Genomic DNA, 26,367 nt, shown 5'->3' with positions numbered 1-26,367 from the left:
TTTCGAAGGACGGCTCCCTGTCTCTCAGTGGCGCTGGGATCCAGGGGAACAGGGGTGGTCTGCCAGTCACTGGGACGACAACCCAACTTGGGATGGGGAGAGGTTTTAATGGGTGGAATAATGGAGAACAATTGGAGGTTTACTTAGTAGCAAAACAAATATCGTGGACACTCAATCATTATTGTACATTATGTTTACAAGCATAGTGTCAGCAATCCTGCTTATCTTTTGATGTCAGGATGTGTGCGCATCGCTCGAACGCAACGTTTCATGGTGAACAAGAAATGGCTCTATATAGTCCTGACCTGTTTCTCTGTGTGTAGCCGAAGACAGAGGTGGTACTGGGCAGTGTGATGTTTTACCAGACATTCTAACGTACCAATGTTATAACTGAGTGCAATCCTGTCTTTGCGTGTGTGTGTGTAGCTAAAGACCGAGCCAGTGCTGGGTAGTGTGATGGATGGGATCACCATTAAGAGTCTGGAGGAGAGGTCTGAAGGTGACGTGGCCAGCCCATCCTCTACTGGCACACAGGTAACAGGTTACACTACACTACACACCCAACCTCAGGTAACACTACGCTCATTACACACGGCACACAACATACAAGCAATAGGTTACACTACACTATCCACAATACACACACAACCAGGGGTGAAAGTAAGCCAGTTTGGTATGGTGCGGTATGGTGTCCCAGGAAAATAAATAGTTGGGGTACGTCGTACCAGTAAAACGTGAGTCTATCACAATGATTAGAATGTAATGCCAAGAAAACTATAGGCAATTACACCGTTATTTAACATTACCACGTCAGCTGCATAAAAAATGCAAATTTACTTGAAAACGGGCGGTATACCCTCCAAATTGTGTTGTGGTTCGGTGAGCCGAGACCGAGACACGTGACGCATCAATCGCTGAATGTCATTACAATTTCAGGTTTTTTGTTATAGATGTCTCTTTCCATTCGTCAAATTGCGGTGCACTGTTTGGATTTATTTTGTGAGTGGAAAAACGTGCGCGGGTAGCCAACAGGAGCGACCTTTTGAAGTGATTGTTTGACAATCAGGTGAAAACATGACTGGTTGTATTTATGCCACATTAAAAGGATGATAAAAGTTATGACATATTTTTACTTGCCTACTAGGCCCACGGAGATTATACTAAATCAATAGGGATTCTATATGTAATTCTATGATTAGACCCATAAAATGTTTGGAAAAAAATAGAAGGTCCCTTACCGATACAGGCACACCGAGTAATCTGACTGCCGATAGGTACTGTGCTTAGCACAATAGGAGGCTGTTCTTTCTCTTGCTAGAACAAAAGCTATCCCTGCTGTGTACTGACCTGGTACCAACGATCCTGCCGTTTATACTTGTAGAATCGCAATGCTCGTTAGTGGCCAAGAACTTGACTTTGAGCCAATCAGAGAGCACAAACCATGTGGGGGAGCCGACAGAAAAATGGCCAAAATAGGGCACATTTCCCAGTGTAATCCACCCCCTTTTCATCTGTATTGTTCATACTAAAACATATTTTTATTCTTTATTCCTTTTACATCTAGCTAAGGAGTTTTGTGTATGAATAAATCTTTTTTTGTTAGGTTCAGTTTGATAATATGCACCTGCTCATTTTGTTAGCTAGCTAATTAGTTAACGTTAGCTTGATAACTGACCCAGGAAGTCACATACACTAATATGAAACTAATGGGGTGGTAAGTGCAGCACAATGCACACAACACTAAATGCTTGCCTTTACCAAGCTAGCTTTCTACTAATAATTGATTTCACCTTCCATTATCCCGTACTGCCAATGCCAGTTCGCGTGCTAGCTAATTTTGGCTAAATGTTTAGCACAACATAGCTAGCTAGCTACTCCACCGACTCTCGACAGCTAACAGGCATCTGCTTCATTCAAAAACAAATCCATTGTGATTTAATTATAATGTTGCTACCTACACCAGTTATTTAGTTGTGGTCATCTGGTTAGTATCAATAAGGGCTTACTACAAATTCTAGCTAGCTAGCAACAACATTAGCGCTGCTTGCCAGTTAGCTTACATTAGCTACAGCAGGCACAAGCCAAACAAGCTACTGCCCACTTGTGGCTGGGAGTATTTATGCGAAGCAAAAATCAGAGGTAAAACTGTGAACAACAAAAACTTAACTGCCGACACTCTGGGCAATACCTATCGGCAGTCAGATTTCTCTGTGGGTCTGACCCGTAAGAATGAAATCTTCTGCACACAAAACACACACACACTTTGAAAAGAAGGTTGACGACATCCGCTCCTCATTCACTCAGCCTATTGAGTCCACTGTCCCCACTCCCACAGATCTACCCTACGCCTGGACCTCTTTCTCCCCTCTCTCTCCAGATGAAATCCTGCGACTAGTGAGGTCTGGCCGCCCGAAAACTTGCCCGCTTAGCCCCATCCCCTTCTCCCTTCTCCAGACCATCTCCGGAGACCTTCCTTTCCTCACTTTCCTTATCAACTCATCCCTGACCACTGGCTGCATCCCCTCTCACCACAAAATGGCTAGAGTCGCTCCCCTCCTCAATAAACAAACACTCAACCCCTCTGATGTAAAAAAAACTACAGACCAGTATCCCCTCTTTCTTTTCTTTCCAAAACACTTTCTGACAACTGTCTCAGAACGATCTTCTTGACCCTAACCAGTCAGGGTTCAAGACGGGTCACTCAACCGAGACTGCTCTCCTCTGTGTCACGGAGGCTTGCCGCACTGCCAAAGCTGACTCGTTCTCCTCAGTTCTCATCCTCCTAGATCTATCCGCTGCCTTCGACAGCATGAACCATCACGTCCTCTGCTCCTACCAGGTGACGTGGAGAGGATCTGTGTCTGCGCCAAATACTCTCACTACTGGTGTCCCCCGGGGCTCGGTTCTAGGCCCATGTCTCAGCTTGGATGTCGGCCCCCCCACCTCCAGCTCAACAAGACAGAGCTGCTCTTACTCCCGGGGGAAGGCATGCCTGCTCCAAGACATCTCCATCATGGTTGACCACTCTATGGTGTCCACCTCCCAGAATGCAAAGAACCTTGGCGTGACCCTGGACAACACCCCTGTCACTCTCTGCAAACATCAATGTAGATACTTGCTCCGGTAGGTTTATGCTCTACAACATCCGTAGAGTAAGACCCTACCTCACAAAGGAAGCGGCGCAGGCCCTAATCCATGCAATTGTCATCTCCCGTCTGGTCCACTGCAACTCTGTCTTGGCTGGGCAGTCGAAGCTTTCATCCACTACAAGACCATGGTACTTACCTATGGAGCAGCAAACCCTAAACCCAACCTGAGTACTCCGTTCTGCTACCTCTGGTCTCTTGGCCCTCCCACCCCTACGGGAGGGCAGCTCCCGCTCAGCCCAGCAATGGTGAAACCAGCTTCCCCCTAAAGCTAGGGTAGCTGAGTCTTCCCGAAAACATCTGAAACCCTACCTCTTTAAAGAGTATCTAAAATGAAGATGAATGCACAAACTCTAAGTCACTCTGGATAAGAGTGTCTGCTAAATGAGTAAAATGTACATATTTAATGAAGAACATAACACACAGGTAACAGGTTACACTACACACTCAACCACACAATCCCACATGGTAACACTCAATCACAACTTTAAAACATTTTGCTAACAAAATGTGTGAGATTGTCATTGTGTGAGAGAGAGAGAGAGAGAGAGAGAGAGAGAGAGACAGAGAGAGAGATTGTGTGTATGCGCCTGCATGTGTGTGTGTGTGCTATGTGTTTCAACAACTGTTTCAACTATGTGTATTTAATGTTGCTCATCTGAGAACCGCCCATGTACTTCCTGTTGTGTTGAACCCTGACTTCTAACCAATGACCCGTGACCATTGACCTCTACCCAGGATCCTCTGATGGGTCTGCTGGAGGGGCGGGAGGATCTGGATAAGGAGGATAAACCGGAACCAGAGGCCATCTATGAGACCAACTGCCACTGGGAGAGCTGCAGCAAGGAGTTTGACACGCAGGAGCAGCTAGTCCACGTGAGTATGGACAGGACAGGAGGTTTTCCTGACTACGTGACTTGGCCTGGATAAACTCAGGGCCCCCGGCACTTGTTAGGACCCAGAGCTTTTCTGGCCAGGTCATGAGGAAAAAGTATTCCCTTCTCTCATATACACACTGTATGAGAGAAGGGAACGGAAGGGAACCGTTGGTTTGAGTCAGTCCCGAGTAGCGGTCTCCAACTATGGTCCAAAACACAGGATCCGTGTAAATCAACCATAACATCCCTCTGTCTTCAACAGCACATAAACAACGAGCACATCCACGGAGAGAAGAAGGAGTTTGTGTGCCACTGGCAGGAGTGTTCCAGGGAGCAGAGACCTTTCAAGGCCCAGTACATGCTGGTGGTTCACATGCGCAGGCACACAGGAGAGAAACCGCATAAGTGTACTGTGAGTATACTACAGTATCCTGGTCGCTCTCTCGCAAACTGAGCTTTGAAGTTGATCGTTAAATGAATTCAAATTCAGTTTAGAATCAAATTTCAAATTCATCAAATAATGAATTTCATAGATCAGTTTGAGAGAGAGATACAGTATAGGTAGTATACTCACAGTGCATGTATGTGGCTTTAATCGAAATACGCTACCTGACAGTGATTACATCAGACCTTGTCTTTCAGTCTACGTTACATATTGGTATTTGTACAGTATGTGTGTATCAGTTTGAGCTGTGTTATAATGTGTTATGTGTGTTTCAGTTTGAGGGCTGTAATAAGATGTGCATCTATAGTTTCAGTTTGAGGGATAATATACAGTGCATTCAGAAAGTATTCGGACCCCTTGACTTTTCCACATTTTGTTACGTTACAGTCTTATTCTAAAATGGATTAAAAAAAAATGTTTTCCTCATCAATGTTTTTTTCATCACACAATACCCCATAATGACAAAGCAAAACTAGTTTTTAAGATTTTTGCAAATGTATTAAAAATGTAAAACTGAAATATCAAATTTACATAAGTATTCAGACTCTTTACTCAGTACTTTGTTGAAGCACCTTTGGCTGCGATTACGGCCTCGAGTGTTCCTGGATATGACGCTACAAGCTTGGCTCACCTGTATTTGGGGCATTTCTCCCATTCTTCTCTGCAGATCCTCTCAAGCTGTGTGTGGTTGGATGGGGAGCGTCGCTGCACAGTTATTTTCAGGTCTATCCAGAGATGTTCGATCGGGTTCAAGTACGGGCTCTGGCAGGGCCACTCAAGGACATTCAGAGACATGTCATTCAGAGACTTGGAATGTGAACCTTCGCCCCAGTCTGAGATCCTGAGCACTCTGGAGCAGGTTTTCATCAAGGATCTCTGTACTTTGCTCCATTCATCTTTCCCTCGATCCTGATTCGTCTCCCAGTCCCTGCCACCATGCTTCAGTAGGGATGGTGCCAGGTTTCCTTCAGACGTGACGCTTGGCATTCAGGCCAAAGAGTTCGATCTTGGTTTCATCAGACCAGAGAATCTTGTTTCGCATGGTCTGGGAGTCCTTTAGGTGCCTTTTGAAAAACTCCAAGCGGGCTGTCATGTGCCTTTTACTGAGGAGTGGCTTCCGTCTGGCCACTCTACCGTAAAGGCCTGATTGGTGTAGTGCTGCAGAGATGGTTGTCCTTCTGGAAGGTTTTCCTATCTCCACAGAGGAACTCTGGAACTCTCTAAGAGTGACCATCGGGGTCTTAGTCACCTCCCTGACCAAGGCCCTTCTCCCTCGACGGCTCAGTTTGGCCGGGCAGCCAGCTCTAGGAAGAGTCTTGATGGTTTAAACTTCTTATGTTTAAGAATACTGGAGGCCACTGTGTTCTTGGAGACCTTCAATGCTGCAGAAATGTTTTGGTACCCTTCCCCAGATCTATGCCTCGACACAATCCTGTCTCTGAGCTCTACGGACAATTCCTTCGACCTCGTGGCTTGGTTTTTGCTCTGACTGTCAACTGTTGTCAACTGGGATCTTATATAGACAGTTTTTCATTTTGTTTTCATTTTGTCATTATGGGGTATTGTGTGTAGATTGATGAGGGGGGGAAATGATTTAATCAATTTCAGAATAAGGCTGTAACGTAACAAAATGTGGATAAAGGGAAAGGGTCTGAATACTTTCCTAATGTACTGTAAGTTTGAGCGTGTGTTGTAATGCGTTATGTGTGTTTCGGTTTGATGGGTATTATAAGACATTGTTAACCTCTGTTTCAGTTTGTGGGCTGTAATAAGGCCTACTCTTGGTATGGGTCTTGTGTGTTTCACCTTGAGCTGTGTTATGATGCTTTATGCGTTGTTTCAGTTTGAGGGCTGCAACAAGGCCTACTCTCGCCTGGAGAACCTGAAGACCCACCTGCGGTCTCATACAGGGGAGAAGCCGTATGTCTGTGAACACGAGGGATGCAACAAAGCCTTCTCCAACGCCTCGGACAGAGCCAAGCACCAGAACCGCACACACTCCAACGAGGTACAATCAATCAACCAATCACACTAACTCCAACTGCTGACATCATCACCTGCTTAAAGGGATTGTTCACTCAAGTTATAGCTTTAAATTGTGTTATGAATAGCTGGTGAATGATCTATCAGCCTCGATTACATTGAAATCTATGATTTATCTCACAGATTTTTCTCGTGTTTTGACATCATGAGAGACTATTTGAAAGGCGGATGGCATAAGAAATGACTTAAAATAGCTACAAATGTCTGACATCTACCTGAATTCAAGTTTTGTTTCCGTGTCCAATCGTGTTGTGTCCTCCTGTCCCACGACAGAAGCCGTATGTGTGTAAGATCCCTGGGTGTACGAAGCGCTACACAGACCCCAGCTCTCTGCGGAAGCACGTGAAGACAGTCCACGGCCCTGAGGCTCACATCACTAAGAAGCACCGAGGGGACACTGGGCCCCGGCCGCCTGGCTCATCACTGACCCCCGGTGGACAGTCTGGTGAACTGCTGCTGGAGAAAGAGGAGACTAGACACAGGGAGGACTGCAAACTGCTGGCGCCTGAATCTGCTCTGGTGAGTGAGGGGAAGGGGAAGACGGCTCATAATAATGGCTGGAACGGAGCAAATGGAATGGCATCAAACACATCGAAACCATGTCTTTGATGTATTTGATACCATTCCACTCCAGCCATTACCACAAGCCCGTTCTCCCTAATTAAGGTGCCACCAACCTCCTGTGATTTAGACTGGAGAGCTGAGAATGAAGTCATCTTCTGACTCAACTCCTGCCCTCTGTGCTGTCCCGCTGCTATAGAGTTCTTCCAAATGTTTTAAGCTACATGTATTAAGCTACATCGTCATCTCTCTTTCTTCCAGAAGTCTCAGCCCAGTCCGGGTGGCCAGTCGTCCTGCAGTAGCGAGCGTTCTCCTCTGGGGAGCGCGAACAACAACGACAGTGGTGTGGAGATGAACCTGAACGCAGCAGGGAGCCTGGAGGACCTGACCGCTCTGGAGGACGGAGGGGCGGGAGGAGGAGGCGAAGCTGGGGGAAGAGGGCAGGGCATGGCAGGGATGGGGGGCACGTCGGCTCAGGCCCTAAAGAGACTAGAGAACCTGAAGATAGACAAGCTGAAACAGATCAGAAGGCCCACTCCACCTGGACGCTGTGGTCGGAGTAGCAAGCTACCAGCACTCACAGGTTTGTAAAGTCGCTTGTAGATGAAGAACGATGGTTGAACCAGTGATTTTAAACCTGGTCCTTGTCTATAGAGGACCTCGTCATCTATAGAGGACCATTTACCTAGAATCAGACCTGGGAGTAAGATGCTGAGCTTGGATTCAGTTCACAATACTTATGCTTTCTTCTTGAACAGCCCTTGAAGTGTGAGGCTAACTAAAATGTATGTGTTACCCTCCCAATGAGCTTATCATATAAACTACAATGCGGAAAGTACGGTTTACGTCACTTTTAATCATGTCAGCACAGGTAACAGCCGTTTACAGTCTTTCTTTCGTTTTTCATTCTTACTCTTCCCAATTCACTTAAACTATATTTCTTTATTTCCCATGGGCTTCACCAGAGTACCCCCTAGTGGCTGGAATACAACTGTATTAAGCCCCTTACAACACCCCCCTGCAAAAACTAAATGTTGTCCCAAACATTTCACTGGCCTCAAAACAAACAGAGGATGTAAGTACTGGTCATGAGAACAACGGAGAAAACTGGCCTAACAGCCATATAACTATCTAGACATGACCAGTCTGCCTTTATAGGCAAAGACGCAACCCCCACTAAACATTATCACACTGTGATTAGTAACGGTAAACGAGAAAATATATACACATCAGAACATCTCTAGTTGGATGAATACTGGATAAGAATCCTCATCTGAGCTCTCAGACTCAACGCTGCTTTTGCTGGGGTGGTTCCCTTCTCCACAGACCTCTACTGGGTGTTTCAACAGGTTCCTCAAATGGTAGGGAATTACATGACATGAGCATATTGCGATGCAGAACCCAGGCCCTGCCTCTACCCCTCTCGGGTTTGACCTCATAGACAGGGCTGTCATCACCTTTCCTGGTTACCACCACATGTATTTGGTCCTCCCAGTGTGATCTTAGCTTTCCCGTCCCCCCACCTTCTGACATGTTCATCACCAGTACACGATCCCCTGAGACCAGAACCGAACTCGTTTTCTTCCGATCGTAGTAGGCGTTTCCCTTTGCTGTTGACTTCTCCATGTTTCTACTGGCGATGTCATAGGCTTCAGCCATCTGTTGCTGCCACTTCTTAGCATAATCCTGGTATGATATCTCCTGTTCCTTTATCTGTAACCCAAAGACAAGGTCAACAGGTAGCAGTGGAGCCCTTCCAAATAGCAGGAAATACGGTGAGAACCCAGGAGCATCACTGGTGGTACAATTATATGCATGAATGACCTTGTTCAGATAATCACCCCAGTTGGCCTTTTTCCTCTTCATCTAGTGTGCGCAACATTGACAACAGTGTACGGTTAAATCTCTCCACCGGATTCCCCTGTGGATGATATGGAGAGGTTCTGGAATTGGCTATTCCCGTACAGTTCTGCAAGGCTCTGAATAACTGATTTTCAAACTCTCTTCCCTGATCATGATGGATTTTTGACACAAAGCCGAACTTTGGGAAAAAATCATCGAAAAGCTTTTTTTGCTGCAGTTTTCCCTGACTTATTTCCGGTGGGGTAGGCTTGTTATCTAAAATAACCCAAATGTACTCGTAGCCCCCTCTGCTTTTCTCCAAATGCACATAGTCAATTGAAATCTTCTGGAAAGGAGTTGTAGCTCGTACATGTTGCATTGGGGCCCTAGTTATTACACTGGGTTTCTTTTGTTTGATACACTTACACACTTTGGTGATAAAGTGTTCAATGTCATGTTGCATGCGCGGCCAATAAAAGCGCTCTCGTGCTAAGTTCAACACTCTTTCTGTTCCTAGATGGGCCATTTCAGTGTGTAAGTACTTGTTAATCAGTGTTCTATACTGACTTGGTACCACAACTTGTGTCCTTTTTGCTGTTCTCCTTTGTAATAATCCATCTGGTGAGACATGGAGCCTGTTCCACTCTTGCAGTAACTGTTTGACTTTGTATGACTCTTGTTGACATTCTGTTTGTTTAGACTTAGTCCTTTGACTTTTCACTTCCAAGATTCTCCATACAGCCGCGTCCTTTAACTGAGCCTGCATGATATCGTGTGGAGACAGTCGGTCTGTGACTGTTCCCCCCCACCATGACAGCTCACCTTGCACTGATGGCCTTAGTGTGACTGTGGATATCCACATTACACAGTCATTCTGTTGTGCCTGAAGATTATTGAGTGTTGCTTTTACCATTTCAAGTGAGTGTTTCTCTGTGCATTCTTCCATGTAATGTTCAGCATGCAAAGGAGAGCGTGACAGAAAGTCTGCATCAGTGTTTACCTTTCCAGGACGATACTTCAGTGTGAGATTAAAGTCAGACAGCTCCGCCACCCAGCGATGACCGGTGGCATTCAGTCTTGCTGTAGTTAGTACATAGGTCAAGGGGTTATACACTGTCACAGAGGGAGCATAAAATAGGTCATCTCAGAACCACTCAGTCACTGTCCATTTGAGGGCCAAGAATTCCAGTTTCCCTGAGCGAAGGTGATAGTTTCTCTCTGCTTGAGTCAGGGTGCGGGAGCCATATCCAATGACCCCACATTGTCGTTGGTATAACATACCTCCCAATCCCTCTTCGGAGGCATCAACATGCAGGATAAAAGGGTCCTTGAAATCTGGGTAAGCAAGCACAGGTGGATTAGTCAACACACTCACCAAGTGTTCTAATGCTCTCTGGTGAGCATCCTCCCATATAACTTTCTGGTGGGGCAGAGCCTGTCCTGACTGCATAGCTACCTTGGTCCTTCGCTTCCCGGATGCTGGGGTCTTCGTCTTCACTGCTAGTAAGTCATAGAGACATTTAGCATGTTGTGAGAAGTTCTGTACATAACCCCTGTAGTACCCTAGAAACCCCAGTAGTTTCCTCAGCTCTCTCACGTTTGTTGGTGGCCTGTTTACCAGTTCTTGCACTGCTACAATTTCTTCAACATCCATTCTGTAACCCTCAGCAGAAATTATTTTTCCTAAATAACGGACCTCATTCTTGAACAGGTCACACTAATCAGCCCTGAGTTTAACACCCCATTTATTTTGCTGCCTGAGTACCTGACGGACATCTTCCACATGTTGTTCAAATGACTGACTAAAAATAAGAACGTCAACCAAATATGGTACACAGATTCTCTCTCTTATCCCCTCTCAACTTTCCTCCATGCGTCGTTGGAAGGCAGAGGAACTGTTTGATAAGCGAAAGGGAATTCTATTCCATTCATACTAGGCCCAAGGGGTGCTGAAGGCACTGTATTTTCTGGACTCCTCTCCCACAAAGCCTTTCCTTGATCTAAAACTGTAAACCATGAGTTTCCTCCCAAACCATCAAGTATTTCCTGTATACGGGGTATGGGATGCCTGTCCAGAACAGTCTTCATGTTCAATCCCCTGTAATCAACACAAAGTCTTAAACTCCCATCCTTTTTACGTACGCAGACCAAAGGTGATGTGTATGATGAAGTTGACTTCCTGATTAAGTTTTTTTTCAGGAGCCCCTGAAGGTTGCTTTTCACCTCAGCATACAAGGGGCGTGGCACACCGTTGTATCTCTTTGCCACGGGTATGTTATCAGTCAATGTTATCTCCATTCTGAGATTTTCAATACACCCTATATCCATGTCATCTTTGGCGAAAACAGCTGATTCCTCTCTGAGCATCCGTTTGACTAATTCTTGTTGTTCTTGGCTCAAGTGCTGAACCTCTACAGGTGGGTCCCACCACTCTATTTGACCGTTATCAGGGCCAGGCTCCAGTGGGGATCTGTCCTGAACCTGTGCTACAGTAACCTTCTCTCCCCTGGGCACAGGAACCGGGTGACACGCTACTACTCTCTGTAATGTCCCTATCACTGTTTGTCTTGGTAAGGTAATGTCATGTTTGGTAGTATTCACTAATGCAATGTCAACTTTTCGAGATGGCCGTTTTGATGTTTTCACAACCTGGCTTTGTAGGTTCAGGCCCCAGATCACTCTCACGTCCGGTTCAAATAACACAATTTCATCATTGAAGGGAGCCACTCTTGGGATACAGGGATGAATCCATTTTGTTTGTCCACCTGGAATGACAACGTCACGTCTGCCTGCTGTAAGCAAGCATTCCTCCGTGTATTCTGAGTGCTGAAGCAGATTGAGTAGAGTCTTTGCCTTTCCCTGTCCTAGCTCAAGTGCATTTCTTAGCATATTTACTGTATACATCAGCTCTGAGGGCTCCTTGTTACTTTTTGTTTGAACTATTTCTTCAATTACATTAAACCCAATGATTGGTTTCTCCAGGCTTTCATTTGTGACTAATATCGGAACCCTCAACTGTTTTCCTGCAATGACCTCAGCTTTGGAATCAAGCAAACTGAAGCAAATGTCCATTCAACCCAGAAAGGGAATTTCAGTGCCATTGGCTGCCCTCAGATCCAGTTTCTCTGTATTGCCCATGATTTCTGCCAGTGGTCTAATTTGTGTGCGTGGCAAATTACGTTTGCTCCATTCCTCACTTATGATGGATACCTGAGCCCCTGTGTCCCATAATGCTAGAGTCTTTACACCATCCATATAACACCACACTTGACATTTTTTACCAATGAGCTGTGCTATATTACAATGTCCTGTGGTAGCTGGGGTAGTTGGCCCCCCACTCTCTCTGTGTCATGGGACAAGGGGAGTTGTGGTCAGTCTTACATGTTGGTTGGTGCTGTTTCCAATGATCCTGTTGGCACACTTTGGAACAGCAGGCAGCTTTATGCCACAATGAACACAACTTCAACTCTGAGATTCTCTCTACCTTTGCACTGCAGCCATTGCAACACTGGATGGAACTAGATGTATCTGAGGTCACTCCCCGTTCCATGGTTGTGACCCCCAGGCGTTTCCCGATGGATGTGCGTTGCCCCTGATCCTACATCCTACTGCCCAATGGCTATCACTGCCACATTTGTAGCAATGATGGCAAGTCTGTTGACCAGTCTCTTAACAACTTTTGCATTTTCTTTTCTCCCTGTTGGTTGGACTTGGTTTTCTGTTGGAGCGATTCCTAACTGAACTGTCACCCTGGCCCTGTACTGACTGTACTAATGAGGCAACCTGACGGGTCAGTTCTTTGATTGCTTCATTGGTCGCATCAATTTTACTCAGGAGAGGATTATATTTATTTTGTTTTCGGACTGTGGTCTGTGAGGGCTCTGCCTGTGCACATTCCTCTCCGCTATCCCCGTTATCCTCACTCTGTACTGCGTTCCCTCATGTGGCTGTGAATTTACGGGAAATCCTGGCCTTTTGCATGCGTTCGCTTTCATTGCCCCGGGCAATTAGCATTTTCTCAAGCAACAGTTCATCACTGGTGTTAATATTCTGGAGATGCACTCTCATCTCTGCCCTGACATTATCATTTGTTAATCCTGTAACAATGGCCTGCAGGCATTGACTCTTGACTAACTCCGTGCTATATTTCAGTCCTGATTGGGCACGAGCTGAGGCTGATAACACTTTCTGTCTCAGGTCAAAGACTCGGACTAGGAAGTCCAAGGCAGAGTCTCCCGGCTCTTGTGTTGCTTTAGTCAACTTGTGATACAGTTCAGTAGCATCCTTCTCTGCATAATGTGTCCTCAAGATTTGCCTTAGTGTGTAGAGTGTCATGTCTGTTTTTCCCTCCAGATAACTCCTCATCTTAAGCCCTGGCCTCACAGCTCTGGTTACTGCTTCTATGATTTCTAATGCATGGTACCCCTTTTCTCTGTCCATTTTCAATCTGATGTTCTAGGCTGCTGAAGCTGAGCTTATCATTTTGATTCTGATCTCTTATCTGTCCATGAATTTTAAAGTCTTTATAACTGGACATACTCACTCCATTCTCTCTCTGTGGGTGTCACGACTTCCGCCGAAGTCGGCCCTTCTCCTTGTTCGGGTGGTGTTCGGCGGTCGACGTCACCGGCTTTCTAGTCACCACCGATCCATTTTTCTGTTTCGTTTTGTTTTGTCTGCATAATTACACACCTGGTTTCAATTCCCCTATTATGTTCCCTATTTAACCCTCTGGCTTTCATTTCTGTTTTGTCCATGATTGTTTGTTACGTTAGTGGTTGTTGTTATTTCTTATGATGTTTTGTAATTATTCCCTTTGTGGAATTTTGCTGTGATTTTTGAGTAAACGTTTTGTGTTTCGCTCAACACCTGTGTCCTGCATTTGACTCTGCTACTTCGCCGCACACAACCCTGACAGAATCACGGACCCAAACTTCAAATGGAGTCAGCAGGCACAGCCAGCCCCTCTCTCCCAGTTGAGGAGCAAGTTCAACAGCACGCGACCATGTTACACAGTTTAGGGACCGCCATGGATCGCGTGCTGCAGACAATGGACCGATGGGAGAGAGGAGGTCTCCCGGTAAATCATACCCCATCACCCCCACCCGCGCCTCTCCCTACTCCACCGGTCATCCCTCCATCGTCAGGACCCAGTGGGACTCGGCTCTCGCTCCCAGGAGCGTATGACGGTACAGCAGCCGGGTGTCAGGGGTTCCTCCTACAGTTGGAGTTATACCTGGCAACTGTTCATCCGACCCCTTCAGGACGAGAGAGAGTGGGCGCCCTCATCTCCTGTCTGACTGGTAAGGCCCTGGAGTGGGCCAACGCCATCTGGGGAAGAGAGGGCCAAACCCTGGATGACTATGATGACTTTTCTCGCCGCTTCCGGGCGGTCTTTGATCATCCACCTGAAGGGATAGCGGCGGGAGAGCGTTTGTTCCATCTCAGACAGGGGATGAGGAGCGCTCAAGATTTCGCCCTGGACTTCCGTACTCTGGCCGCTGGTGCGGGATGGAATGAGCGGGCCCTGATCGATCACTACAGGTGTAGTCTACGAGAGGACGTTCGTAGGGAGTTAGCCTGCAGGGACACCACTCTTAACCTGGACCAGCTGGTGGATTTATCTATCCGGCTGGATAACCTGTTGGCCTCCCGCGGACGTCTAGATCGGGGTCCGCCCGTTCCATTACCCAGCCCCTTGGATCCTACACCGATGGAGTTAGGAGGGGCTGCTAGAAGGGAGACCGGAGGGAGGACCACTCCATGCACCAACTGTGGACGCAGAGGACACACTGCTGTCCGGTGCTGGGGTGTTTCTCCTGGAAGTCGAGGTAGCAGGCGGAGCACTGATGGGTCATCTCCGGTGAGTAGGCACATAACTCACCCAGAGTCTTCTGTTGTGGTTACATATAGAATTTCCTGAGTTTTCCTCGCATCCCCAGCATAAGGCGCTAGTAGATTCAGGCGCAGCTGGGAACTTTATTGATCGCTCTTTAGCACATAGATTAGGGATCCCTATTATTCCTGTTGATGTTCCCTTCCCTGTACATGCCTTAGATAGTCGTCCTTTGGGGTCGGGGCTGATTGGGGAGGTCACAGCGCCCATCGCTATGAGAACGCAGGGGGATCACGAGGAGAGAATTAGTCTCTTTCTGATCGACTCTCCTGCGTTTCCTGTTGTGTTGGGTCTTCCCTGGTTGGCCTCTCATGATCCGATTATTTCGTGGCAACAGAGGACTCTCAAGGGATGGTCCTGTCAGTGTTCAGGTAGATGTGTAGGTGTTTCCTTAGGTGCCACTACGGTGGAAAGTCCAAACCAGGTTTCCAACATGCACATTCCTCCCGAATATGCCGATTTGGCACTCGCCTTCTGTAAGAAGAAGGCGACTCAATTACCACCCCATCGACCGGGGGATTGTGCGATAGATCTCTTGGTAGACGCTAAACTTCCCAGGAGTCATGTGTATCCTCTGTCACAGGAGGAGACGGTGGCTATGGAGACATATGTCACCGAATCTCTGGGACAGGGATACATTCGGCCTTCCATCTCACCTGTCTCCTCGAGTTTCTTTTTTGTGAAGAAGAAGGATGGAGGTTTGCGCCCGTGTATTGATTATCGAGGATTAAATAAGATCACGGTAAAATACAGTTACCCGCTACCACTCATAGCCAGTATGACCGAGTCATTACACGGGGCGCGCTTCTTCACAAAATTGGACCTCAGGAGCGCTTACAACCTGGTGCGTATTAAGGGGGGAGATGAGTGGAAGACAGCATTTAGCACCACTTCTGGGCATTATGAGTACCTCGTCATGCCGTACGGGTTAATGAATGCTCCATCAGTCTTCCAATCATTTGTGGATGAGATCTTCAGGGACCTGCACAGGCAGGGTGTAGTGGTGTATATAGATGACATTCTAATATACTCCGCTACACGCGCCGAGCATGTGTCCCTGGTGCGTAGGGTGCTTGGTCGACTGTTGGAGCATGACCTGTACGTCAAGGCTGAGAAATGTCTGTTCTTCCAACGATCCATCTCCTTCCTAGGGTACCGCTTTTCAGCGTTAGGGGTAGAGATGGAGAATGACCGCATTTCAGCCGTGTGTAATTGGCCGACTCCAACCACGGTAAAGGAGGTGCAGCGGTTTTTAGGGTTTGCCAACTACTACCGGAGATTTATCCGGGGTTTTGGTCAGGTAGCGGCTCCCATTACCTCACTGCTGAAGGGAGGACCGGTGCGACTGCAGTGGACAGCTGGGGCGGACAGGGCTTTTGGTCACCTGAAGGCTCTGTTTACCTCGGCTCCAGTTCTGGCTCATCCTGATCCTTCCTTAGCATTCATAGTTGAGGTGGACGCGTCCGAGGCGGGGATAGGGGCTGTGCTGTCTCAGCGTTCGGGTACGCCACTAAAGCTCCGCCCCTGTGCATTCTTTTCGAAGAAGCTCAGCCCGGCGGAGCGAAACTATGATGTGGGGGACCGGGAGTTGCTGGCTGTTGTCATGGCTCTGAAAGCGTGGAGACACTGGCTTGAGGGGGCTAGACACCCTTTTCTCATTTGGACTGACCACCGCAATCTGGAGTACATACGGGCAGCGAGGAGAATGAACCCTCGCCAGGCAAGGTGGGCCATGTTTTTCACCCGTTTTGATTTCACCCTTACCTACAAACCAGGTTCCCAGAACGTTAAGGCAGATGCACTGTCCCGGCTGTATGATACAGAGGAGAGGTCCACAGATCCCACTCCCATAATTACAGCCTCTCGCCTGGTGGCACCGGTGGTGTGGGAGGTGGACGCGGACATCGAACGGGCGTCACGTACAGAGTCCATTCCACATGACTGTCCAGCTGGGCGTCTGTACGTTCCGTTTGATGTCCGCGATCGTTTGATCTGTTGGGCTCATACGTCACCCTCCTCTGGTCATCCTGGTATCGGTCGGACGGTGCGCTGCCTTTCTGGGAAGTACTGGTGGCCCACTTTAGCTAAGGACGTGCGGGTTTATGTTTCCTCCTGTTCGGTATGTGCACAGTGCAAGGCACCTAGACATCTGCCCAGAGGGAAATTACAACCCCTTCCCGTTCCACAGCGACCATGGTCACACCTATCGGTGGATTTCGTGACGGATCTTCCCCCGTCGCGGGGTAACACCACGATCCTGGTCGTGATTGAGGCTCCTGCGGTGGATGAATGGTTTCGGCACTCAGAGGAGACTTGGAACGCTGCCCACGTACGGCTACAACGTGCCATCAGGAGACAAAAAGCGAGTGCCGACCGCCACCGCAGTGAGGCCCCGGTGTATGCACCGGGGGATCGGGTCTGGCTCTCGACCCGAAACCTACCTGCCCTGCCGGAAACTGGGTCCGCGGTTTGTGGGGCCATTTAAAGTCCTGAGGAGATTGAACGAGGTTTGTTATAGGTTACAACTCCCCCCTGATTACCGTATTAACCCCTCGTTCCATGTGTCTCTCCTCAGGCCGGTGGTGGCTGGTCCGCTCCAGCAGTCTGAGGTGCGGGAGGTTCCTCCGCCCCCTCTTGACATCGAGGGGGTCCCGGCGTATAGCGTAAGAGCCATCATGGATTCTAGGCGTCGGGCGAGGGGCCTTCAGTACCTCGTGGAGTGGGAGGGGTACGGCCCGGAGGAGAGATGCTGGGTACCGGTGGAGGACATTCTAGATCCATCTATGTTACAAGAGTTTCACCGTCTCCACCCAGATCGCCCTGCACCTCGCCCTCCGGGTCGTCCTCGAGGCCGGTGTCGTCGCGCTGCTGGAGCCGCGCGTCAAGGGGGGGGTACTGTCACGACTTCCGCCGAAGTCGGCCCTTCTCCTTGTTCGGGTGGTGTTCGGCGGTCGACGTCACCGGCTTTCTAGTCACCACCGATCCATTTTTCTGTTTCGTTTTGTTTTGTCTGCATAATTACACACCTGGTTTCAATTCCCCTATTATGTTCCCTATTTAACCCTCTGGCTTTCATTTCTGTTTTGTCCGTGATTGTTTGTTACGTTAGGGGTTGTTGTTATTTCTTATGATGTTTTGTAATTATTCCCTTTGTGGAATTTTGCTGTGATTTTTGAGTAAACGTTTTGTGTTTCGCTCAACACCTGTGTCCTGCATTTGACTCTGCTACTTCGCCGCACACAACCCTGACAGTGGGGGGTGCCTTTCTGGAGCTGAGACCACTTCTCTGCTGGGCTGAGGAGCCCCTTCCTCTTCTTTTCGTTCTGCCGCAGCTCCCGTCTCTCTGCTGGGTTCGCTGTCCACTTGCCTTGTTGGCGCCGACTGGCTGGGACTTGTAGGCAGACTTTTCACAGTATCCTCAGAGTCCGATATTCCTTTGATTTCGTCTTTCAGTTGAAGCAGCCAAGACATTCCTTCATCTTCACGATTCCATTAAATCCTCCTTCTCACAGTAATCTTCCATCAATTTGCGCCGCAAAGCGCGATGGCTCTTTCCTTTTACTTCAGAGTCATCTACACCTCCTATTCCACAACGTACACACAAGTGCCGTAAATTGTCTTCAGTTAAAGTCCATGAACTCTGTTTGATTTCATCCAACAACGTTTCCCTCTCTCGACTCATATGTCCTACTCACGTGGCAACAACGACAATGCAGGCAATGGCAAGACAGCTACACTCCGTTAGGTGGTTAGCCTGCTAACGTTAGCTAGCTAGCTACTCTCCCAATGTCTCTCACTCGTTGTCCGTTCCAGGAATATGGGCCGGTGCTCACATGAAAATAAATCTCAGCAGTGCCTCCAAATTTGTTACCCTCCCAATGAGCTTATCATATAAACTACAATGCGAAATGTACGGTTTACTTCACTTTTAATCATGTCAGCACAGGTAACAGCCGTTTACAGTCTCTCTTTAGTTTTTCATTATTACTCTTCCCAATTCACTTAAACTGTATTTCTTTATTTCGCATGGGCTTCACCAGAGTACCCCCTAGTGGCTTGAATACTACTGTATTTAGCCCCTTATGCACTACAGTGCATAGATGATATCGACTGAAGCAAAAAAATGACATTCACTCTCAAATTGTAGCAGTATTTTATGTGCCAGTCATTTAACCTGATGATTCTCATCCTGTCTTGTTTCTCCAGGTTGTCCAGGAGAGATGATGGGAGGGATGTGTAGTCCCTCGCCCCTCCTCTCCAACCGCCGCGTCATGGAACTGTCCAATCACGAGCTGGGCGGCATACCCTCTGGCATGCCCCCCCCTATCAGTGACCGGAGGGGGAGTGGCACCAGCAGCCTGAGCTCTGCCTACACAGTGAGCCGCCGTTCTTCCATGGTGTCCCCCTACCTCTCTAGCCGGCGCTCGAGCGAGGTCTCCCAGTTAGGAGGAGGTGGAGGAGGTAATATTTGTGTTTTGTAACTGTCTTCTTTTAATCATTACATGTTATTTGTTTACCCTTGGAGGACCACTTTGTAAACAACTGTTTTAATTAATGTTTTTAAAGAGATTCCCTTGTACCTTTGTATACTTTTTAGCCAGTAGTTCTGAAAGTAGTACTCATGAGCCAAAATTTGTCTCCCGGGGGATATATGTGCAGATACAGTACCAGTCAAAAGTTTGGACACACCTACTCATTCAAGGTTTTTTCTTTATGTTTACTATTTTCTACATTGTAAGTGTTAAACAAATCATAATATATTTTATAGTTTTGATTCTTCAAAGTAGCCACCCTTTTCCTTGATGACAGCTTCGCACACTCTTCGCAAAAGAGTGGCTACTTTGAAGAATCTCAAATATATTTTGATTTGTTTTGTTTTGGTAACACTTTTGGTTACTACATGATTTCATATGTGTTATTTCATAGTTGTGATGTCTTCACTATTATTCTACAATGTATAACATAGTCAAAATAAAGAAACACCCTTGAATGAGTAGGTGTGTCTAAGCTTTTGACTGGTACTGTATATGTGCACCATGTCATTGCTCTCTCGCTCTGGTGTGTGTGCATGTTGCTAGCTGTCACTCAAATGGTGAGGGGCTGAAGCTCATTGGCTAGAACTTGTGTTTTTTACATTGGATAAAAGTAGAGACACAGAGCTAGAAAATGGTATATGATACACTACAGTTGAGGAACAATGAGAAAGTAATTCTGCTTTGGAAGTTGATAAACATGTAACTTCAATTTTGAGAAAATGGCCCTTGAATGTTTTGGCACACCTACTGGGCAGGTCTTCTTTCTCTAGACCCATTCAGCATCGTTCACACCCTCTAAAGCCTTAGCCCCACCCATATCTTTAAGGATTCACATGTGAGGCCGTGTACTAAACAACCAACGTTTCAAGACTAAAGCCTGGTTTACACTACGGGTGTGTTCGTACATTTAATCTGGAGTGCCAGAGTGTGCTCAGAGTGCGCTCTGGGTGTTCCTAAACCCAGAGCGTTGTCAGATTGTCCATTCGTAAATTCAGAGCGTTTCGCCCTCGTAGCATTCAGAGCGCACACTGGACACTCTGGCCGAGGAGTAGGGTTGATCCGAGCGTTCTGACCTAAGTACAGCAGTCAAGCATCCAAGTTAACTGGCTAACCTTGACTAGCTTGCTAGCTACTTCCAGACACAAATGAGTGAACAGCTCACTGACCATTTTACTCGCCCTAGCAGAGCTGGTGAGGCTGTTTTTATGTTATCCAGAGTGTTGGTGAATGCAACTGTGCTGCTGGCAACAATATAATTATGCTTTTTTGCCAACGTTTACTGACACCGGCCATATTCAACGGGTGTTGAGCGTTCGTAAATTCGTCAGTTATTCTCCAGTTATTTACCAGCTACGTCTATCAACAGTTGTATCAGTGACATCATTAACATTCTACTGAAATCGTTACTTGCATAGTGCGGTCTTTTGTTCAGACAATGAACCATAATCCCAACTCATAACGTTACTACCTTGCATGAATCTGTAGGTAGCTAACCAACCAGGTTCAATGTTACCTAACTCAGCAAAAAAAAAAATGTCCTCTCACTGTCAACTGCGTTTATTTTCAGCAAACTTAACGTGTGTAAATATTTGTATGAAAATAACAAGACTCAACAACTGAGACAAACTGAACAAGTTCCACAGACATGTGACTAACAGAAATTGAATAATTTGTCCTTGAACAAAGGGGGGTCAAAATCAAAAGTAACAGTCAGTATCTGGTGTGGCCACCAGCTGCATTAAGTACTGCAGTGCATCTCCTCCTCATGGACTGCACCAGATTTGCCAGTTCTTGCTGTGAGATGTGACCCCACTCTTCCACCAAGGCACCTGCAAGTTCCTGGACATTTCTGGGGGGAATGGCCCTAGCCCTCACCCTCCGAGCCAACAGGTCCCAGACGTGCTCAATGGGATTGAGATCTGGGCTCTTCGCTGGCCATGGCAGAACATTGACATTCCTGTCTTGCAGGAAATCACGCACAGAACAAGCAGTATGGCTGGTGGCATTGTCATGCTAGAGGGTCATGTCAGGATGAGCCTGCAGGAATGGTACCACATGAGGGAGGAGGATGTCTTCCCTGTAACACACAGCGTTGAGATTGCCTGCAATGACAACAAGCTCAGTCCGATGATGCTGTGACACACCGCCCCAGACCATGACGGACCCTCCACCTCCAAATCGATCCCGTTCCAGAGTACAGGCCTCGGTGTAATGCTCATTCCTATGACGATAAACGCGAATCTGACAATCACCCCTGGTGAGACAAAACCACGACTCGTCAGTGAAGAGCACTTTTTTCCAGTCCTGTCTGGTCCAGCGACTGTGGGTTTGTGCCCATAGGTGACGTTGTTGGAGGTGATGTCTGGTGAGGACCTACCTTACAACAGGCCTACAAGCCCTCAGTCTAGCCTCTCTTAGCCTATTGCGGACAGTCTGAGCACTGATGGAGTGATTGTGCGTTCCTGGTGTAACTCGGGCTGTTGTTGCCATCCTGTACCTGTCCCGCAGGTGTGATGTACGGATGTATCGATCCTGTGCAGGTGTTGTTACACGTGGTCTGCCACTGCGAGGACGATCAGCTTTCCGTCCTGTCTCCCTGTAGCACTGTCTTAGGCGTCTCACAGTACGGACATTGCAATTTATTGCTCTGGCCACATCCTCATGCCTCCTTGCAGCATGCCTAAGGCACGTTCACGCAGATGAGCAGGGACCCTGGGCATCTTTCTTTTGGTGTTTTTCAGAGTCAGCAGAAAGGCCTCTTTTAGTGTCCTAAGTTTTCATAACTGTGACCTTAATTGCCTACCGTCTGTAAGCTGTTTGTGTCTTAACGACCGTTCCACAGGTGCATGTTAATTAATTGTTTATGGTTCATTGAACAAGCATGGGAAACAGTGTTTAAACCCTTTACAATGGAGATCTGTGACGTTATTTGGATTTTTATGAATTATCTTTGAAAGACAGGGTCCTGAAAAAGGGATGTTTCTTTTTTTGCTGAGTTTAGCTAACATTAGGCTATAACTAGCAATGCAAATGGCTCTGAGATAAGAATAATATAACTACACAGATCATACATGTAACGTTAGCTAGCGAGCCTGCCAGCTAACGTTAGCTAGCTAGCTAACAGTACACTAACTTGAAATGAAAACGACTTTCTGATAAAAATTAGAAATGTGTAATATTTTAAAATGTAGCCATCTTACATGGACTGACGCTTCTCCCTCTCTGCCACGGATGCTATGGTTGCCCTTAGTTTGAAGATGTATTCCGGAGACAGGTGTTTTATACAGCAGCCTTCTTCTGTGTGTTCTCTTTTCAACTCCCTCTGCATATTTGCATTCAAACGCTAGAATTTTCTCCATCTCCGGAGCCATCATGCTGTAATTCCACTGATTTCAAAACTCGGTCCTCCAGAAAGTGGAGAGCAACACTTATGCAGTTGAACTACGTGATATCTATCAAAAAAGCTGCATTAGAAAGGATTACCTTGGCCTCCCAAGAGGCGCAGCGGTCTAAGGCACTACAGTTCCGGGTTCAATCCTGACTGTGTCGCAGCAGGCTGCGACCTGGAGACCCATGAGGCGGTGCACAATTGGACCAGAGTTGTCCGGGTTAGGGGAGGGTTTGGCCAGCTGGGATGTCGCGCTCGAGCGACTCCTTGTACCGGTCAGGTGCATGCATGCTGACTTCGGTCGCCAGCTGTACAGTGTCTCCGCCGACACATTGGTGCGGCTGGCTTCCGGGTTAAGCAAGCAGTGTGTCAAGAAGCAGTGCGGCTTGGCGGGGTCATGTTTTGGAGGACACATGGACATTTTAGCCAAAAATATACTTGCCTCTTGCTAGGAGGCTGAAACTTGGCTGCAAGTGGATCTTCCAGCAAGACAATAACCCCAAGCACACATCAAAGTCCACTAAGAAATGGTTAATTGACCACAAAATCAACATTTTGCAATGGCAATATTAGTCTCTGGACTTATACACCTCATTGAGAATCTGTGGTTTGAATTGAAGAGGGAAGTCCTTAAGCGCAGACAAAGGATCAGGAAAGAGCACTTTTGACAACAACTTAGAGCGTATGACATCTGTTATTTGCATCTGAAATAAGAACAGATATAACTTCTACCAATCAGGAGGTACAGCTGTTTTAGTAACCGCATCCACTACATTCATTAAGCTAACTTCCCACTGTTGAATTAACTTTCATAGAACTTTAAGAAATTTCCAATTTTTGCACTTGGGGAGCACAATCTAAGCATGAGACGATGAGTTAACATTGTGACTTTTGACACAAATCAGCTACTTTGACCATTTTCCCAACAAGCTAAATAAAAACTTAGAGGGTACTTCTCCGCTATTACAATCTGAAATCAGAATAGAAGCATATTTTACCAATCAAATCATAGCATTGGGGGACAGGGTTGGGTAATAATGGATTTCATGTAACAGGGACTATGGAACCAATTACAAATATGAACTGTAATCAGCTCGGATTACTTTTTCAAAATGTGTAATCGGATTACAGTTACATTCTTAAAGATGTCTTCCAGTGATTATTTAATTTTTTTGTGTTTTTTAGACAAAACTGCAAACTTCAAGGAGTAGGGCGTTCAAGGAGTTGGTCTGATAGGAATCTGTGATGTCTTCGGCCTCCCCCTTTGCTTGAGGAACAATAGAGGAGCAGCCCTCCCACTTGTGCTATGTCATGATTTACCAGGACCACCTATTGAGAAGTAAACCAGGTGTTAAATGAGGTCAAAGGGAGGATTTTATTAAACTGTCAGCGTTGCTGTCATTTAGGGCACCCTCGAGACTTCTCACATGCTTAAAGATTTTATTGTTCTGCTGATTGCATATCAAGGGTTGATAGCTAATTTTGTATTCCAACACGTTTAATGAAGGCCCACTGGTCAATCAAACAGTCGTCTGGACATCTGAATAAAAGCTCAATGCAAAAAAGCGGAAAAAACACTATCGTCAATGCAACCACTGTTGTTACTGTAGAGGAGAAGAGGGCCAAAGCTTTCTGTAGGTCTGAATATTATGTATCAACTTCATTTTGAACACGCCGGACATTCAAGGTGAGTGCATTGGCGTATTCATTCAATTGACTGATATAAATTACACTGCTAACTATAAGTAGCCTAAATATGAGTCTATATTATTTAGAGTAAATGATCTAGCTAACCATTTCCTCGGGTGGTGAATTAGCCCCAAATGAATTAGCCTATGTGATATTAGTGCCCATCTCTATTGAACAAACATTTTTATAAATCAGGAACCCTATTTTGGCAGTAAAATAATACAACAAAATTCATGACAATCACAGGTTTAGGTTGTGCTGCGCCATAAGCTGGGCCATCTCCTTGGCTGAAGGTAACTTCGGAAGAGGGATGAAATGAGCGGCCTTGGAGAATCTGTCAACCATCGGTGTTGCCTTCTAACGGAGGAAGCCCAGTGACAAAATCCATGGAAATATGGGACCAGGGGCGATGAGGGACAGGGAGTGGCTGTAGGAGGCCAGACGGAGCTTGCCGCGGAGTCTTGCTTTGCGTGCACACCATCCATATGGCGACGAAGGCCGAAACATCAGGAAACATGGTGGGCCACCAGAAGCGTTGACGGAGGAAAGCCAGGGTTCGACGAGTACCAGGATGACAGGTAAGCCTGGAGGAGTGAGCCCATTCCAGGACCTGAGACCAGACCAGGAACAAACAGCCGGTTAGCCCCTCCCCTCACGGGGTCCGACTGGGAACACTGTGCCTTGCGGACCAGAGCGTCAATTCCCCAAACAGAAGCAGTCAAACAAAAGGCAGGGAGGATGGTCTCAGATTGAGGGAGTGGCACTGTACAGTCGGGATAGAGCGTCCGGCTTCACATTTTTTGACACAGGGCGGTAGGAGATGGTGAAATTGAACCTGGTAAATAACAGAGCCCAACGAGCTTGCCTTGGGTTGAGGCTCATGTCAGTGCGGAGGTATTCTAAATTCTTATGATCCGTCCATACCAGAAATGGATGTTCCGCCCCTTCCAGCCAGTGTCTCCACTCCTCCAGAGCCATCTTAACAGCTAGAAGTTCCCGGTTCCCAACATAGTTCCTCTCCGCAGAGTTAAGACGATGGGACATGAAGGCACATGGATGAAGCTTTTGGTCCTGGACGGATCACTGGGAAAGAACGGCCCCTACTCCCATGTCGAAATCATCAACCTCAACCACAAACTGACGAGTCGGGTCCGGATGGATGAGGATGGGAGCAGTAGTAAATTGCTACTTTAGATCCCCCAAAAGCCTTGTCCGCTGCTTGTGACCATGTGAACGGTACCTTGGGAGAGGGGAATGGAGAGAGGGGAGCCGCCAGGTTGTTGTAGCCCCGAATGAAACGGTGGTAGAAATGTGCAAATCCCAGAAACCGTTGTAGCTGCACCCTGGACGTGGGATGGGGCCAATCCACCACCACTCTCACCTTCTCTGGATCCATCTGAACATTCCCCTCAGCAATAATGTATCCCAGAGAGGAGGTAGTGGAGCGGTGGAACTCACTTCTCAGCCTTTGCAAACAACTGATTCTCCAGGAGGCGCTGAAGGACCTGTCGAACATGGAGAATGTGTTCCTGGGCAGAACGAGAGAAAACCAGAATGTTGTTGAAGTAAACAAAAAAAAGGAGTCAACATATCCCGGAGCACATCGTTGAACAGGGCCTGGAAGACAGGGGGCGCGCTGGGGTGTCTAAACGGCATAACCAGGTACTCAGTGTCCACTGGCAGTGTTGAAAGCTGTCTTCCACTCGTCTCCTTCGCGTATCCGCACAAGGTGGTAGACATTTCGAAGGTCCAGTTTGGAAAAGATAGTAGCCCCCTGGAGAGGTTCGTAAGCTGAGGAGAGTGGTAGAGGGTACCGATTTTTAATCGTAACGTCATTAAAACCTCCAGGAGGTCATGATACTCTGCGGGCACAGCAGGAAGAGCTGAGACCGTACTTATCCCTGGAGGCAGATGTTTCGGAGAAGACTGTGCCGCCTTTAGGCA

General features: G+C 47.1%; 1 protein-coding gene across 1 annotated transcript in view; it reads left to right on the top strand.

The window, feature by feature from the left end:
- Nucleotides 1-26,367, top strand: part of gli1 (GLI family zinc finger 1) — a 51,641-nt gene that overhangs the window by 15,528 nt on the left and 9,746 nt on the right. The window contains 9 exon segments of the mRNA XM_039016632.1: nucleotides 427-534; nucleotides 3,885-4,022; nucleotides 4,287-4,436; nucleotides 6,313-6,477; nucleotides 6,786-7,031; nucleotides 7,335-7,656; nucleotides 19,027-19,252; nucleotides 22,160-22,167; nucleotides 22,852-22,875. Of these exon segments, the coding sequence (XP_038872560.1) occupies nucleotides 427-534; nucleotides 3,885-4,022; nucleotides 4,287-4,436; nucleotides 6,313-6,477; nucleotides 6,786-7,031; nucleotides 7,335-7,656; nucleotides 19,027-19,252; nucleotides 22,160-22,167; nucleotides 22,852-22,875 (1,387 nt within the window).

This window comes from Salvelinus namaycush, chromosome 20 (assembly GCF_016432855.1).
Source record: "Salvelinus namaycush isolate Seneca chromosome 20, SaNama_1.0, whole genome shotgun sequence".
NCBI classification, from domain to species: Eukaryota; Metazoa; Chordata; class Actinopteri; order Salmoniformes; family Salmonidae; genus Salvelinus; species Salvelinus namaycush.
Note: the sequence above shows the minus strand (reverse complement) of the source record. Positions and strands in the feature narration are given on the sequence as shown.